This window comes from Diabrotica virgifera, chromosome 5 (assembly GCF_917563875.1).
Source record: "Diabrotica virgifera virgifera chromosome 5, PGI_DIABVI_V3a".
Taxonomy (NCBI): Eukaryota; Metazoa; Arthropoda; class Insecta; order Coleoptera; family Chrysomelidae; genus Diabrotica; species Diabrotica virgifera.
Window position 1 is genome coordinate 219,800,840 of NC_065447.1, and position 16,562 is coordinate 219,817,401.

At 33.7% G+C, this 16,562-nt stretch overlaps 1 protein-coding gene across 2 annotated transcripts in view; it reads left to right on the top strand.

Annotated features, from left to right (window-relative positions):
• Nucleotides 1-15,750, top strand: part of LOC126884669 (oxysterol-binding protein-related protein 11) — a 37,572-nt gene extending 21,822 nt beyond the window's left edge. Inside the window, exons 5-6 of one of the 2 annotated variants that reach the window (XM_050650740.1) lie at nucleotides 2,265-2,426; nucleotides 15,509-15,750. In XM_050650740.1, the coding sequence (XP_050506697.1) occupies nucleotides 2,265-2,409 (145 nt within the window). In that variant the 3' untranslated portion in view covers nucleotides 2,410-2,426; nucleotides 15,509-15,750. The remainder of the gene's footprint in view (nucleotides 1-2,264; nucleotides 2,427-15,508) is intronic. The other variant, XM_050650741.1, reaches the window with a different exon arrangement.
• The last annotated feature ends 812 nt before the right edge of the window (nucleotides 15,751-16,562 follow it).

Here is a 16,562-nt window from a genome sequence, read left to right on the forward strand (position 1 = left end):
AACTATAGAATAATAACATCTACTTTTATTGTTGTATATTCTAACAAATTTTAATAGTTTTTTTCTACAAACATGTTAAAATGCAATAATACAGTTTAAATTAAATTTTAAAAAACCTTTTAAACCACCTTTTTCAAATTGCGCAAGTTGTACTATTAATATTAATGTTAATAAATGAAATATAAATATTTTGACGTTTCACAATTTGACAATTCACTTTTAACTGCAGTGCCTTAAAATTTTTAAAGCACTAGTGCTTTAAAGTAGCATTTTAACGCTCCTATGGAGTGCTAAAAATTGCATTTTTAACACGGTTGTAGAATTTTTTTTTAATAAATGTAGCAATAACTTCTAAATTATGGCATTTAGGTATAGGGAATATCATATGAAAAATAATCAGTATCCCTTAAGAATTACTAAATGCAAAAAATATACAGGGTGTTCTATTTGAAATAAGAAAGTTCATAAGATTTCAAGAAAAACGGAAGATTTGACAACAATGTAATTACCACTATAATATCGGCCGCATTAAGGCTATAGGTACATAATTCGCAAATATTTTACGTGTATCCCTACTTTTTCTGTCTTTACACGGCAAATTACATGTAGTAAAATTCACACTGGTATGGATATGTAAACATTACTAGAATGTCATTATACTTGAAAATGTCATCATTCATTTAAAGAGATGGGTTTTGAATGTTCTTGGATAACTGATATTTTTATAATTGCAAATTATTAATTCAGTTAATAAATATGTATGATAAATTTTTCACTAACTATGTATTCAGTGATTGTAGGTAATAATTTATTTGTACAACAAAGACTAATACTCAATCGAGAAAAGAGGAAAAGTGTTAAAGTGATTTTTTAATAATATATTTTTATGGAACGCTTACAATTTTGAACATCTTTAACAACAAAATACTTGGATGACAGAATATATTATCCTGATGTATTCTCTGCTTGGATCTTCCACAAATAATACACAATAAATAACTTTTTATTAAGTTCACGTCTTAAATCAATTATTTATCAAATACACTATACATCAATAATATTTAATCAATAACTCAACATATTCCCGATGCAATGTCAAATATTTAAAATTGTCACTGATTGTCAGTGTCTGACTGACAATATAATATGCTGACAATATTATATTCGGCTGAGTGCGTTGTAAGACAAAGATAGATTTGGAAAATATTACCACGGCATTGTGTTCATTTTTTTCGAATCCTGAAAAAACCAATAAATATTTTTGAAAAATTTAAACGCAGAATGAAAGACTAAATTAATACCGAGGGCCGAAAGCCCCTTAGAATAAATAAAAAGTTTATTTTGAATGATATATTTGAAATTAAAAATAACACTAAATTTTCTCTTAGTTTTTCACCCCTGTAACTTATTAAAATAAACATTATAGAAGTTGTCAGGGACTTTCGGCCCTCACTAATAACGTAATCTTTCATTCTGCGTTTAAATTTTTCAAAAATACTTATTAGTTTTCTCAGGATTCGAAAAAAATGAATCCCCATTTGAATAGCATTGCAGCCGGAAATACGTACCGATCCTCTTAAAAGACCCTCACCCACCAAAATTCATAAAAATCGTTTAAGCGATTTCCGAGAAATTACCGTGTTGCCAGACTTTTTTGCAAGCCTGTATATAGTTTTTAGTACTGAATACACATTTTGTCCTTTGAACGCATGAGAAAGATCATTCAAGAGTGATATTAAAAAATTACATTCCAAATTCAAAACAATAGCACATAGAAAAAAATAAAGAATCAGAGTAGAATAGACAAGATAAAAATATAATACTGTATTTACATTTCTTTAATCATTACATTTTTTCCTTAAATTCTGTCACTTTTGTATATGCTAGTGTTTTTGGTGAGTCGTATGATCTACAGTGTGTTTTCATAGTATAGAATAAATTCTTTGGTTCTTAAATCTTTAATACTTTTTTATATTTTCTTAGTATATCGTTACTGACGCATTTTTAAATGATTTCAATGAAGGGAGCTTATTTAATTTTTTACTTTTCTTTTTTACTACCCAAATAAGATTTTTCTATTTTGGTTTAGACAATAAGATTTTATTCTTTACTTGTTTACACATTGTATGTAAGAGGAGAAATTCAAAAGGATAGTTAATACATAACACTGGCTTACGTTATGTCAGATATAAGAGGGGAAAAGGTGTCTGGAAAAATTATTCTAATACGAAAAACTTCAGTTAACAATTTTCATTTTCTTGTAGAAGCTTAACATTTTTGGAGATTAACCCTCATTGTGGATCATTTCATTGTATTTACTGCTGCTGTAGACACGGTACCAGAGAATACGAGAAACATGGGAGAAGCAAGGACTCTGAAAACACTCAATATCAACAAGAGGGGAAATAATTTGAAATACGTCTAAGGTAGAGAATGCCTACATTTTTTTATATAAACAATAATAAAGATAACATGCACCCATTTGCCGTGACTAATACGTTGGTAGTCTGAAATGTTCTTGGCCTGATAGTGAAAACGACAATAAAGAAGTTTTTCATCCAGCAATAAATTTTCCTATACTATTATTATCTTTAGTTCTTCTTCCTCCCTTCTTCTTTTTGTGTAGACATGACCCTCTAGTAAGTTGTGGTTCCATCGTTTTGGTGGTCTTCCCACTGATCGTCTTCCTATTGGGGATCTCTCGCTGTCCTGACTACCCTATTTGTTGTCATTCAGCTTATGTGGTCGCTACATTCTACTCTTCTGTTTCTCACTCAGTTATTAATGTTCTCCACAAGGAATGACCGAAGATGGAAAGGTCCAATCGCCTACTTTGACGAAACAAAGGCCACGTTGCTCAGTCGGAAGAGATGTGGGCGTGGTTCTTTGGGTTGGGCTTCTGTTACAATGAAAGATGTTAAATAAATAAATAATGATATGCTAATAGGGCTACTGAAAAGGTAATAGACAAAAGATGGTTAGATAACATTAACTGATAGTTTGACACTTGGACTCAAAGAAAACGGAAATACGGAATACACAAACGAAATTGGGCGCCTGGGATTTTACCTCTAAATCCTCAAAGGAATAATTAACGAAACATAACACAATAGAAAACGTAGCAACACTGCTACGACAAAACACCAATGTTCTAGTCTTGAATTATAATTAAATAAAATGCAACATCGGACACTCTAATAAAACATTTATTAAAATTCTCAACGAAATCTCAATATTTACACAGTACGTACATATGCAGTGTAAGATCGCCAACAACAAAATTAAGAAACCAAAAAAATAAACAGTTAATCTGTAAAACAAAATGTTGACGAAACAATAACTACCGAATGTAATTATTATTACTGCATATAAAGGGGTATACAGTAGAACTAAAAAAATAAGAAATGTAAGTGAACGAATATAACTCTTATTAACTCAAAAAAAAACTGAATAGCTAATTAAAAAGTAAAAAGTTGATGTTCTAAATAAAATCTAAAAATCTTAACGTTCACTTACAAACAATAAAAAAGAGCTCTTTGTTTATATATAATATATATAAATCTAATAATCAATAATACTCTAATAATACTCAAAAAAATTTACATAATGAAAATGTCTTTTATTTTAATATTAAAAATAAAAAACAAGTGACCTGCATATATGTAAAAGTCACTATTACAAACTCAGCGAAAACTTTAAGTCATTGAACTTATTCCACGAAAAACACAAAAACGTCTTTGCCCTGGACAAGCGAAAGGCATCTCTACTACCTTCTTCAGTAAGTAAAGTTTGAGTAACTTACTTAAAACAGATGTCAGAGGGTAGCCCGTGCCTCATGCCAGGCTAGGCCATATACCCAGCGGCAAAGTAGAAATAATAGGAGCGACAACAAATAGATTTGGACCACAGCGTAACGTGGACTAAATATATTAGCAGTAGGCGGTTATCTGGGACTGGGACCAGCCCTATGAACTAAATTAATTATTCACAGCGAGTGTTCTATGAAGAAAATAGTTTTTTAAAGACTTACCAGACGAATCCAGGCTGGTCTTCACAAAATCACAAAATACTAGAATTGACTACATGACTGAGACAACTCAACTCACTGTATCAAAGTTCAACTCACAAGAATGACGCCGATTTTTCAGAATTTGTTCTTTTTATGGGCGTTTGGCGTCTGTTGATGGGGGTGGGGTTTGAACCAGTCAAGATCACGGGAAACTGTGCGAGATATTTAAAAACAGGTTCGTTAACACTCGTAAAGGGCTTAGCAACCCTATTGCTTAAATGAGTTATGGGAGGGCAAAGACCATTACCCAAAAAGCTATTAAAGGCTCAAACTTTACGTGGGAATCGCATCTATCGATAGCAACACATGTGTTTCTGAGAAAAAACACGCCGATAGAGACTCTAAAATCTACAGGCAGTTAAGTCAAAAACCGTGAAGCGATGAAAACTTAATTAAAATCTACACTCGGAAAACTTAAACTTTACACCTTGGACTCTGTTTCCTCTATTCACTTGATCTTTCATTTCTGTTTCGAGAGTATCTTTCCGTAGCTAGATAATGTGATGCCTAGATATTTAAACTCTATCACTTGTTCTATTATCCAGCTCCAATTTACATCTTAGTAGATTTGCTGCTATAACCATGCATTTTGTCTTTTTTGGGGAAATTAACAAGTTAAATTTCCTGGCGGTTATATTAAATTGGTGCAGCATACGTTGTACATCATCTTCACTTTGAGAGATTAATATTACATTGTCTGTTTCTTATTATCTTTAGTTGTGTTCCTAAAGCAAGGAAGTTCTTGAGTTTTTGAGGTAGACGGAAGTCCAAGGTAACCAAATCTGGAGAATGTGGTGGATGTTCCTGCACTGTATAATGCAGGTACCTCCATTTCCTATTCTCAAAACTTCTGTGGTCAGGTGGATTGCCTGATAAAAAAGGATTTTTTCTGCTGTAAGCTGGACCATTTTTAATTTTTTTTTTCAATATCCCAAAACAATAATGCCATGAACTTCTTCGTCGACGTCATGATGTTCTCCTGAAAAATCTGGTTATATCTACTTACAGGTTAGTGTACCTATGGATATAGTGTACGGTGTACGTATCCCTAAAAGGCGTGGTACCGAGAGGCGGATAGACGGGGAGGGAAAATGTGGAAATTTGCCCCCTCCCCCAAAAAGGTCCAAAATTAAAGAAAAAAATTTTACTTCTTCTTCTTCCTCTTTATAAGCCAATTTATAAGCAATGTTCATTGGCGGATTGATATCTATGGAAGGTTTCCACTCCATCTTTTGCTCCGTCCGATACTTCTTCTGCCGATTGGTGATTTATCTCTTGCTATATTGACCACACGGGTTTCCCCATTCTGATTATGTGGTTACATATTTGTCAAATGCTTTCTTCAAGTCACATCAGGCACAGAAATGCTGGTCGATTATACTCTAGTGATTTCTCAGTAATATGCTTTATGACAAATATTGCCTGTTGTTCATCTTCTAAATTATCCTATGGTTTATTAGTTTTTGTAAAATTGTAGTTGTAAGTTTTAGGGTAGTATTTACATACATACATACATACATAATCGATTGCCTCTTTTACCGTTAGGTGTCGAGGATTCCTCCTTTATATAATACTCTCTGCTAATTTACGCCACTTCCTATCTGCTGCTAAAACTTTTGCTTCTTGCCACGATGTTCCTCTTTTCTTAAGTATTTCGTTTACACTAGTGTTCCAGCTTTTCATTGGTCTGCCCCTCGTACTTTTACCCACTGCTTTGGCCTCCCATGTCATTTTCATTTGTCTGTAACCACTCATTCTTATCATGGGTCCAGCCCATTTTAACTTCTTTTCTTCAACTTTTTCGTTGATTGATTTTACCTGTAATTCATGTCTATCTTCGTTTCTTCTTTTGTCTAATCTTCTTGCTCCCACCACTTTTCTTAATTATCTCATTTCTGTAGCTTGTAATCTTTTTCTTTGTCTGTCATTAAGTACCCAGTTTTCTACCCTATATATTGTAATTCGCATATATACGGTTTTATATATTGTCATTTTGGTTTTTCTCGATATTTCTTTTTTGTTTAGGACATTTTTATACAGTGAATAATAAGTTCTCGTTGCCAATTTTATTCTGTTTGCGATTTCATCTTCTTGTGTATCTTTGTTGTTTAACATTATTCCCAAATACTTAAAGAGGTCTACTTGCTCGATTTTTTGCCCTTTGATTTCAATATTTACAGTTGCTTCTTTGTTGGCTATTGTCATTACTTTAGTTTTCTCCATATTTATTATTAAGTTGTAGTTTTTTAGTTCTTCAGCCCAGATTCTTATGTTATCTGCGAGAGCCTTTTCAGTTCTTGCAACTAATACAATGTCATCAGCAAATGCACAGGCTTCAATTTTTATTTGCTGCAAATTTCTATATCCTATAGTGCATTTTTTAGTTTTTTTCCAACACTTTTTAATAACTTCATCCATAACAGAAATAAATAACAGTGGGCTCAGCACTCCACCTTGTCTAACCCCGTCGTTGTTAGAAAATTCGCCTGAGATTAAGTTACTTGTCCTGACCTGGTTTTTTGTGTTGACATACAAACTCTTTATTACACTTAAAAGTTCTTCATCTACTTCCTTGTTTATCAGGCTTTGCCATAATATTGCTTCTCTATTGACCATGTCAAACGCCGTTTCCATATCTAAAAACGGCAGGTACAGTGTATCGTTTTTAACAGTGTTTTTTCAGTAATTTGCTATAGTGTGAATATATGATCTTGTACGCTGTGTGATGGTCTAAATCCACTTTGTATATCTGCCAGTCGAGGCTCAACTATTTCTCGTAGTTTCTTTTCTAGAATGATTTCATAGATTGTCAACGCTGAGCAGAGAAGTTATATACCCCTATAATTACTGCACTCTTTAGTGTCTCCCTTTTTAGGGTAGTATTTAACAAGTTTTTATTAACTGTACTTTTCTGGCTGTTTTTGTCTCCTTTTTGAATAGTAGAATTAGTTCGCTTGTTCCCCATCTTCCAGTATTTTATAATTTTGTTAATTAATGTTGTTAACTCTTCTACCATTGCTGCTATCCAATATTTCAGCAATTAGTTTGGTATTTCGTATTTACCTGCAGCTTCTCTGTTTTTCAGCTTTTCGTGTGTTTTTCTAACTTCCTGTGTGTACTTATATGTATTAACATCTTTATTTATGGTAATTTCTGTTGTTTCCGGTTCTAACGTCATTTTTTTCTTCCTCTGCATAGAGCTTTTTTTAGATAATCAGTCCACATAATCCTTTTCTGTGGAAAAGGATACATGGATATAAAAAAATTTGTTGAAACATAAAAATATATTGGCTGACATGAAACATAAACCACAGACAGTCATATTCAACCCAATAAACCCGCTAGTTAGGAAAATTGAGGGAACTTAATGCACATAAGTTATGTTTATGTCTTTTATGAAGTTTGGTTTTATCTTTTTTTATGTCTTTTGGTTAGTTTTTTATTGGAAGTTCTCACCAAATGTCTAGAGCCTCCATTGGTGGCATGTATCTTGTGAAAAGCTTTTTGAAATTCAATTCCTGATTAACATTTTTATTAAGTGTCATAGATCATTAGTATATCATGCCTTTTGGCCTTAATTTTATATTTTGGGGACATGTTATGTGAATCATATGAACATCTCAGGGTTGCCGTTGACCTTGACTACACATTCTTCATGTCGGAAACTGAAGGTCAAGAGTCGCCATGCACACTTACAAGCCGCAATTGTAAATTATTTTATGAAGAATTTGATCAGCGCAGTAAACTCTTTTTTTTTTCTATTTTCAACACCACTCACATTAGTACGTTGTTTAAAGGTGAAATATTGCAAAATCTCTAAATTTTAAAGAACCGCTTGGATTGACATGAAATTTGGAATACACATAGCTAACAAGTCAAAGAAAAAAGTGATATTGTGCCGATGTGCGCTTTTGCCCTAGGGGTGAGTTTCAACCCCTTTTGGGGGTGAAAAATATATGTTCGAAATAAGTCCGAAAATGGATAAAATGACTGATTCTAAGCAACTTTTGTTCTATAAAGTTTTTTCACCAAGTTAATACTTTTCGAGCTATTTGCGAGTGAATATGTTAATTTTTCTACAAAATAACCACGTTTTCAGACGGTTTTTCGCAAATAACTCAAAAAGTGAAATGAATTTCGACTCAATTCAAGCTTTCTGCTTAACCCAGGTATAACATACCAAAAGGCACCGCCAGGAAAACATTCCACTTTGCGGTTCAGAGAGCCCATATGAAACGAGTCTTTGTACTCTATGCAGAGTATGGCATTAACAAAATAAGAAAATCTACGGTTTCGTTTTGATTAAAATCTGTCTTCCTCCATCCCCCGATAGCACTATTTCTAGGTCTACCTGTTGTCAAGGAGGCTCTAAGGAAGACAGATTTTTACCATTCCGACCGTAGATTGTCGATATAAATTAAAATAATTTATATCGCAGTATGGATAGAACGCCCTCTAACGGGGAATAAGCGAAATGAATTTCGACTCAATTCAAGCTTTCTGCTTAACCCAGGTATAACATACCAAAAGGCACCGCCAGGAAAACATTCCACTTTGCGGTTCAGAGAGCCCATTAGAAACGAGTCTTTGTACTCTATGCAGAGTATGGCATTAACAAAATAAGAAAATCTACGGTTTCGTTTTGATTAAAATCTGTCTTCCTACATCTCCCGATAGCACTATTTCTAGGTCTACCTGTTGTCAAGGAGGCTCTAAGGAAGACAGATTTTTACCATTCCGACCGTAGATTGTCGATATAAATTAAAATAATTATCTATCCATACTGCGATATAAATTATTTTAATTTATATCGACAATCTACGGTCGGAATGGTAAAAATCTGTCTTCCTTAGAGCCTCCTTGACAACAGGTAGACCTAGAAATAGTGCTATCGGGGGATGGAGGAAGACAGATTTTAATCAAAACGAAACCGTAGATTTTCTTATTTTGTTAATGCCATACTCTGCATAGAGTACAAAGACTCGTTTCATATGGGCTCTCTGAACCGCAAAGTGGAATGTTTTCCTGGCGGTGCCTTTTGGTATGTTATACCTGGGTTAAGCAGAAAGCTTGAATTGAGTCGAAATTCATTTCGCTTATTCCCCGTTAGAGGGCGTTCTATCCATACTGCGATATAAATTATTTTAATTTATATCGACAATCTACGGTCGGAATGGTAAAAATCTGTCTTCCTTAGAGCCTCCTTGACAACAGGTAGACCTAGAAATAGTGCTATCGGGGGATGGAGGAAGACAGATTTTAATCAAAACGAAACCGTAGATTTTCTTATTTTGTTAATGCCATACTCTGCATAGAGTACAAAGACTCGTTTCATATGGGCTCTCTGAACCGCAAAGTGGAATGTTTTCCTGGCGGTGCCTTTTGGTATGTTATACCTGGGTTAAGCAGAAAGCTTGAATTGAGTCGAAATTCATTTCGCTTATTCCCCGTTAGAGGGCGTTCTATCCATACTGCGATATAAATTATTTTAATTTATATCGACAATCTACGGTCGGAATGGTAAAAATCTGTCTTCCTTAGAGCCTCCTTGACAACAGGTAGACCTAGAAATAGTGCTATCGGGGGATGGAGGAAGACAGATTTTAATCAAAACGAAACCGTAGATTTTATTATTTTAACTCAAAAAGTATTTGGTCGAAAAAAAATTCTTATCAAAAATATTTAATTTTACTGGATATAAGATCGAAGCCTGGGGACTTTTTCGATTTAAGATTTTGTATTATTTTGATCACTTCATTAAACAACTACCCAGGAAAGGAATTGTGTACCTCACTCAATTATTCAATGCAGTATTAAGAACCGCATATTTCCCTCTCCTCTGGAAAGTCGCAAAAATTATACTAATTCCCAAACCAGGAAAGCCGCTGGAAAATGTCAAATCATATCGACCCATAAGCTTACTGCCGATAGTGTCAAAGATCCTAGAAAAACTGATACTCTCAAGAATTCAACCACTCCTATCAGATCGAGAACTAATCCCTGCACACCAGTTTGGATTCAGATCCCAACACGCAACCATAGAACAGGTTCATCGGATATGCAGAACTGTTAATCAAGCATTGGAAGACAAAATGTACTGCACTGCCGCTTTTCTAGACATCTCGCAAGCATTCGATAAAGTCTGGCACACAGGCCTTCTATACAAATTAAAAAATATGCTTCCTCTCACTCACTTCCTAATTTTAAAATCCTACCTCCATAACCGTTACTTTTTTGTACAACATAGAGATGAGTGCACGTCTCTATTTCCAGTTGGATCTGGAGTTCCACAGGGCAGTGTTCTGGGGCCAGTGTTATACCTATTGTACACAGCAGACTTACCAACAAACTTTCAAACCACTACAGCTACATATGCAGACGACACAGCAGTGATGTCAGTACATCAGGACCCACGGATAGCTTCTCAACTTCTGCAAACCAGCCTCAACAAAATGCAAACTTGGTTAAAACGGTGGCGTTTTCAAACAAATGAAACAAAGTCGGTTCATATTACCTTCACAAACCGTAAAGGTCACTGCCCGCCTGTATATATCAACAACCACCAACTAAAACAGCAAGCAACAGTCAAATACCTTGGAATGCATCTAGACCAAAGATTAAACTGGAGAACACACATTTTTATGAAGCGTAAACAACTTGGTCTCAAATTACACAATCTTTACTGGCTGATTGGTCACAAATCATCACTTTCGATGAAAAATAAAGTACTTGTCTACAAAGCAATTTTGAAGCCAATATGGACTTACGGGATCCAACTTTGGGGTACTGCATCAAACTCCAATATCGAAATCTTGGAGAGGTTCCAGTCGAAGGTTCTTCGAATAATCACAAATGCCCCATGGTATGTTGCAAATATTATTATTAGACGCGATCTAGAAATTTCAACAGTAAAAGAAGAAATTACCAACTTTGCACAGAAATACGAAGACAGACTGGCACAACATCCAAATGTACTAGCCAGAAACCTGATGAGCCAACCAGTCAGACGGAGACTTAGACGAAATACACCTAGTGATTTACCATCGCGATTTTAGTTATATGTGCCGTAATTCCCAGAGACAAACAATTTTATATCTATGTAAAATATTTGTAAAGAAAATGATTATTGAATCATTTTCTCCAAGTCACCTACACTAGTGGTCACAACATTTACTTATTGTAACTTGTTTTACAGATTGTAAATAAATTAGGACGTTAAATAAAAAAAAAAAAAAAAAAAAAATCAAAAATATAGCACCTAAAAAAGTGAAAAACATGGTGTATATAACGTGTGATCCAAAATTATTGTCACCATAGGTGGCTCTGAACGACAGAGATAGCTATACAGTGCATGTCTATTATTAATTCAGATATACTTTCCATTTTACGTCAACTTTAACAGATACTTGTCAGTGTACGTACGTCAACTTAAAAAACACTAATTGAACATAAAAAGTAGCAGAGGAAGCAAAATTTTAACTTTATACGAATTGAAAAGTTTTGAGATTGGGTATCTTTTCAACGTGCTTTCAATCTTTATTCTTTGTTTGGAATAGTGATCATAACAACACTGAATATAGCCGCAGTTGGCCGTGACGTCACACTCCGGCGATCTTTCAGATTAAAGCGAGACATACGTAATGTTTTGCACGGATAGCTTTGATCCCATTAATTGTGGATCGCTCGTTATTAGGTCACTATACCTAGTAGAAGCAGAGTTATAGCTAAAGAAAAATGGGTTCATATTCGTCAAATTCCAAATCGAATATTTTAACGTGCCATAGCCAAAAAGCTTTTTTGGGGAAAACTTATTTTAACATTTTTTAAGTGTTTAAAAAATGCTTATTTTTGTTCTTTAAAAAATTTTTTTAGCATCAAAAGTAAACAAGTTACGCTCAAAATAAAGTTGGACCCTTTTTTTTGGAAAGAAATCGGGAAAATCTCCCCCTAATTAGCATTTCAAATGAACTTAATTGTTACCACTTCACAAGTTTTTTACTCGCGTATGTATTGATCATATGATCTGTAAGTTTCATCGGTTCAAAGTCCTTATTTTTGAAAGAGCTGTAGTTAAAAGGGCTTGAACAAGTCACTTACCACGAGTGTATGCAAATTTAGAAACACCGAATCTTAACCAATTTTTGTCTTACAGAAAAACAAAAAAATACAAAATATTCAGAAAAGTAAAGCCGACTTTTTTATTGTTTAAGATTTTTGGTATCTCTAACAATTTTTAAGTTACTTTGAAAAAAAGCATTTTTTTTTTCAAAATTAAAATTTTTAAAAATTTTACTTTAAAACCAATTATTTTCAATAATAAGCACTTTGAATCGATGAAACTTACAGATCATATAAACACAACAGAAGTAAAGTAACTTGTGAAGCGGTAACGATTAATTTCATTTAAGTGACTAATTGGGGGGGAATCTTCCTGATTTTTTTTTGCCAAAACAAAAGGGACCAACTTTATTTTGAGCGTAACTTGCTTACATTTGATGCTAGAAATTTTTTTTATAAAAACAGAAATAAAGCTTTTTTTAAACACTAAAAAAAGTTGTAATGTGTTTTCCCCAAAAATGCTTCATATTTGGATATTTCACATTGAATTATTGTATTTGGAATTTTTCGAATATGAACCTATTTTTCATTAGCTATAACTCTGCTTTTGCTAGGTATAAAGACCTAATATATACACCGTTTTTTTCACTTTTATAGGCTATAGTTTTGCTAAGAATATTTTTTTCGACACAATGCTTAAGTTTTGAGTTATTTGCGAAAAACCGTGGTTATTTTGTTAAAAAATGAACATATTCACTTGCAAATAACTCGAAAAGTGTTAATTTGGTGAAAAAACTCTATAGATCAAAAGTTGCTTAAAATTAGTCATTTTATCTATTTCGGGACTTACCTTGGACATATATTTTTTCACCCCGAGATGGGGTGAAACTCACCCCCAGGGCAAAAGCACACATCGGCACCATATCACTTTTTTTCTTTGGCGTGTTAGCTATGCGTGTGCCAAATTTCATGTCAATCCAAGCGGTTCTTTAAAATTTACAGCAAAAACCGTGAAAGAATGTACTACATCCCAAACTGCTATCTGGAATGATTCCCAATTTTACGTGGCATCTATTTACCAGACATCTATTTACCGGACAACATTAATAACTGGGTGAAAAGCAGAAGAGTAGAATGGAACGACCACATAAGCCGAATGACAACAAATAGAGTAGTAAGGACGGCGAGAGACGGTTCCCCAATAGGAAGACGATCAGTGGGAAGACCACGAAAAAGATGGAATGACAACTTACTGGAGGCACATTGAAAAACAGACAGAGTAATGTCTATATAAAAAGAAGAAGAAGAAGAAGATCTATTTACCAGCATATCATTGTAAGAGAAAAAATTATATCTCTGGACCAGGCCGAGAACTTATCAGACTGCCTTAGTAATAAAAAATTCTTATTTTTACAAAGTCCGAAAGGACCCCACACGTAGTTCATTTCTTATTAACCTCGAGAATTTTCTATTGATTAAAACTCAATTCAATTTCTGACTTTCGGAAATCGCTTGCCACAAATGCCAATTTAATCTGTGTATATACCGTGTGTTTACTTTTAAATTAGATATAGGAGCACACCCAATACATGGCAACGCTGCTTCCTCGTTTCTATTCCCCGATTCTACATTGGCAATGCAACTCATTTTCATAAGCAATGTTGCCGATTTTAGCACTTCCTTCAGTCGCGTATCTCTAATCGAAAACTAAACGTATGGTGTGTAACACTTAAGACTACCATATTTTACTTTTCTCTCTTTCTCTCTCGTTTTTGATCCTCCTGTAACAGTAATAAATGTATTAACTATCTATGAAGACCTTCTATCTTATTAAAATCACTATTAACTTAGTTTTTAAGATCTTAATCCTCACTTAAATTGTTTAAATAACATGAGTAGTATATCACTTGTAAGATTAGAAAAGGAACCAACTCACTTAGGTAAACATTACGAAATATGTGATTTTTAGTAATTTAGAAAAACGCTAAACTAATACAAGGTATTGATTGGAGTAATTTTGACCAAATGTATATATAATATATTCTATTTTATTTACTAAAATTAATATTAAAAAACTTTATTGCAGTTCTGTAAAAAGTGCAGGTTACAGTTATGTTCAATAGCAGTTATCTTTCAGTATGCCACTACAAAATGTGTTTTGTGAAGCGTATACTTCTGTGTAAATTAGCATAAAATGTACCATTAACTTATATAATTTTCTTAGTCTAGATTTTGGTACATCAAAAAACTCTTTGTATTAGCATAACCTTTTTTATTCGTATTTAGATTGTGTCAAGATGACTCGATTACCTCTATACTTTGCTTTGTAGATAGTCGGAAACTCACGTGTGATAAACAGATGGGAAAAAGTAAACATAAGTTTTTGAAAACGTGTTAAGTGCCAAACACATTAATTAAAAAAATTATAAAACACAATTAAATACCGGAAGAAAGGAGAACAATCGAAATAATTCTACTATTATAGAAAACTACATTCTATATATCTAGAAAACTACAGAGCCAATTATTGAGAAGTCACTAGAGTATAATAGATCAGCATCTCTATGTCTAATTGAAATAAAAAAAGCATTTCACAGAGTAAGACTCAAAGATATAATCCATCTTCTGTATAATAGAGAAGTTCCCCTAGATATCATAAAAACTACTGAAAACATTTACCAAAGCAACAAAATGGAAGTACAAGAAAATAAGAACAATAACTAGTTAGAGTTTCTATAAGGAAGAAGAAGTTTTTGAAAACGTGTTAAGAACTAAACACAAGAACAAATTAGTATATAGGGCAGTTAAAAATGCCTTTAACTATTTGGAAGATATACATTATATAGTTCTAAATTCTCTTCCGAGAATCTAGATTAGAACCTCATAGTAATAATCTAGAAACTCAGAAAATAAAAATATATTTAAAAGTAAAGTTAGAACACAGTTAAAAATAATTATTTAATTTTAGTATATACAGGGTGGTGCTTAAGTAATTGTAGAAAAAGAAACAGTATCTTTTTTTTATTTAATTTGATGGCTTTGGTAAAGACCAATTAGCCAGGAAACAGTATCTACACTTTTTAAAATATTAGGAGCTAATACAACTTGCTTTTTCAAATAGCAATTTATTTTATTTTCTCTATCTATAACTTTCATGTTTATGAACATTTATGCATAAAAATTTATAACCAGGGGCTTTTGAGTATGGGGAATTATTACAATTTGATGTAGCTGATAGAGGACGCCACATATGTGGCGTAAATTTATTTTGTACCTAATGACCCACATTTATCACAGTGTGTTTCTTTTATTAACATTATTTAGCATTAATCATGTAAAATCAGTCCAAATGTAATTTGCTAATTAGTTATTGTTTATTAGGAAAATGTATCAGATTTTCTTGAATTTCCCGGGTAAGAAAATCCGGAAAATGAAATTTAAAAAATGGAATAGTTTGTGATTAACTGCGTGACAGATTGAAGCAGCTTCTAGAGTGATATTCAGAAAGAAGTAAGCGATTTTATACCTGCATTTATTGTATATAATTTGTACATATATATTGTATATCTTACATCTTAAACTATTTATTCCTGTATAAGCAAATAAATCAGTTGTATGGGAAATTTTGTTTTATTTCAATAAAAATCTTTCATGTACAGTAGAACCACGGTTAAGGTTGGGCCACACATATCCGCACCGCGTCTGAGGCAGCATCGCTGGCCAATGGCCATGCTGTCTCTGCAAGGCTGGCCAATGGCCATGCTGGCTCGGGGGGGGGGTGCGGGCTCTGTGCAGATATGTGTGGCCCAACCACAGTATAAAGAGGGACAGTAGAACCACTCTCAATTGGAGGTAAAATCTTAAGTCGACCGCGCAATGTTCCCAGTCGCTTTTGCCCCACTCTCACATTGCTAGTCGCATAGAAACGTACGGGTTTTCACAGGGAAAACCCACATCCACCACTGGCGAATTACCAATTGCGTACTGCGGCGTTATCTAACTGCCCCACGAACTACCTGGGCCCAGTAATCCCAAGTACCTGGTGCCCCATCGCCGAGAAAGTTGGGGATTAAATTTTAATGACCGGATAGTGTCCGGTTTTGTCCGTTAGTGTTTAACTTTTAAATGGCGAATCCAACGACTATGTTTAGTCAAAGGGGAGAACTTTTATTAATAATTAATGAATATAAATATTCGAAGACCCATGTCTCCAAAGATGGAAAAGTTAGATGGCGATGCATCAAAAAAGGGTTTCAACAAAAAGTGTACACAAGGAAGGTGATGAAAATTACGTTATTCTTGAAAAAGCATCGGTGGAGCATTTACATGCTCCAGATATCCACGTTGACCGGCAAATTTTTAGTAATTCTACAAAGAGGAAAGCTGTAGAAGATATATGTGAAAGACCTTTAAAGATTGTCCACAAGGAATTGAG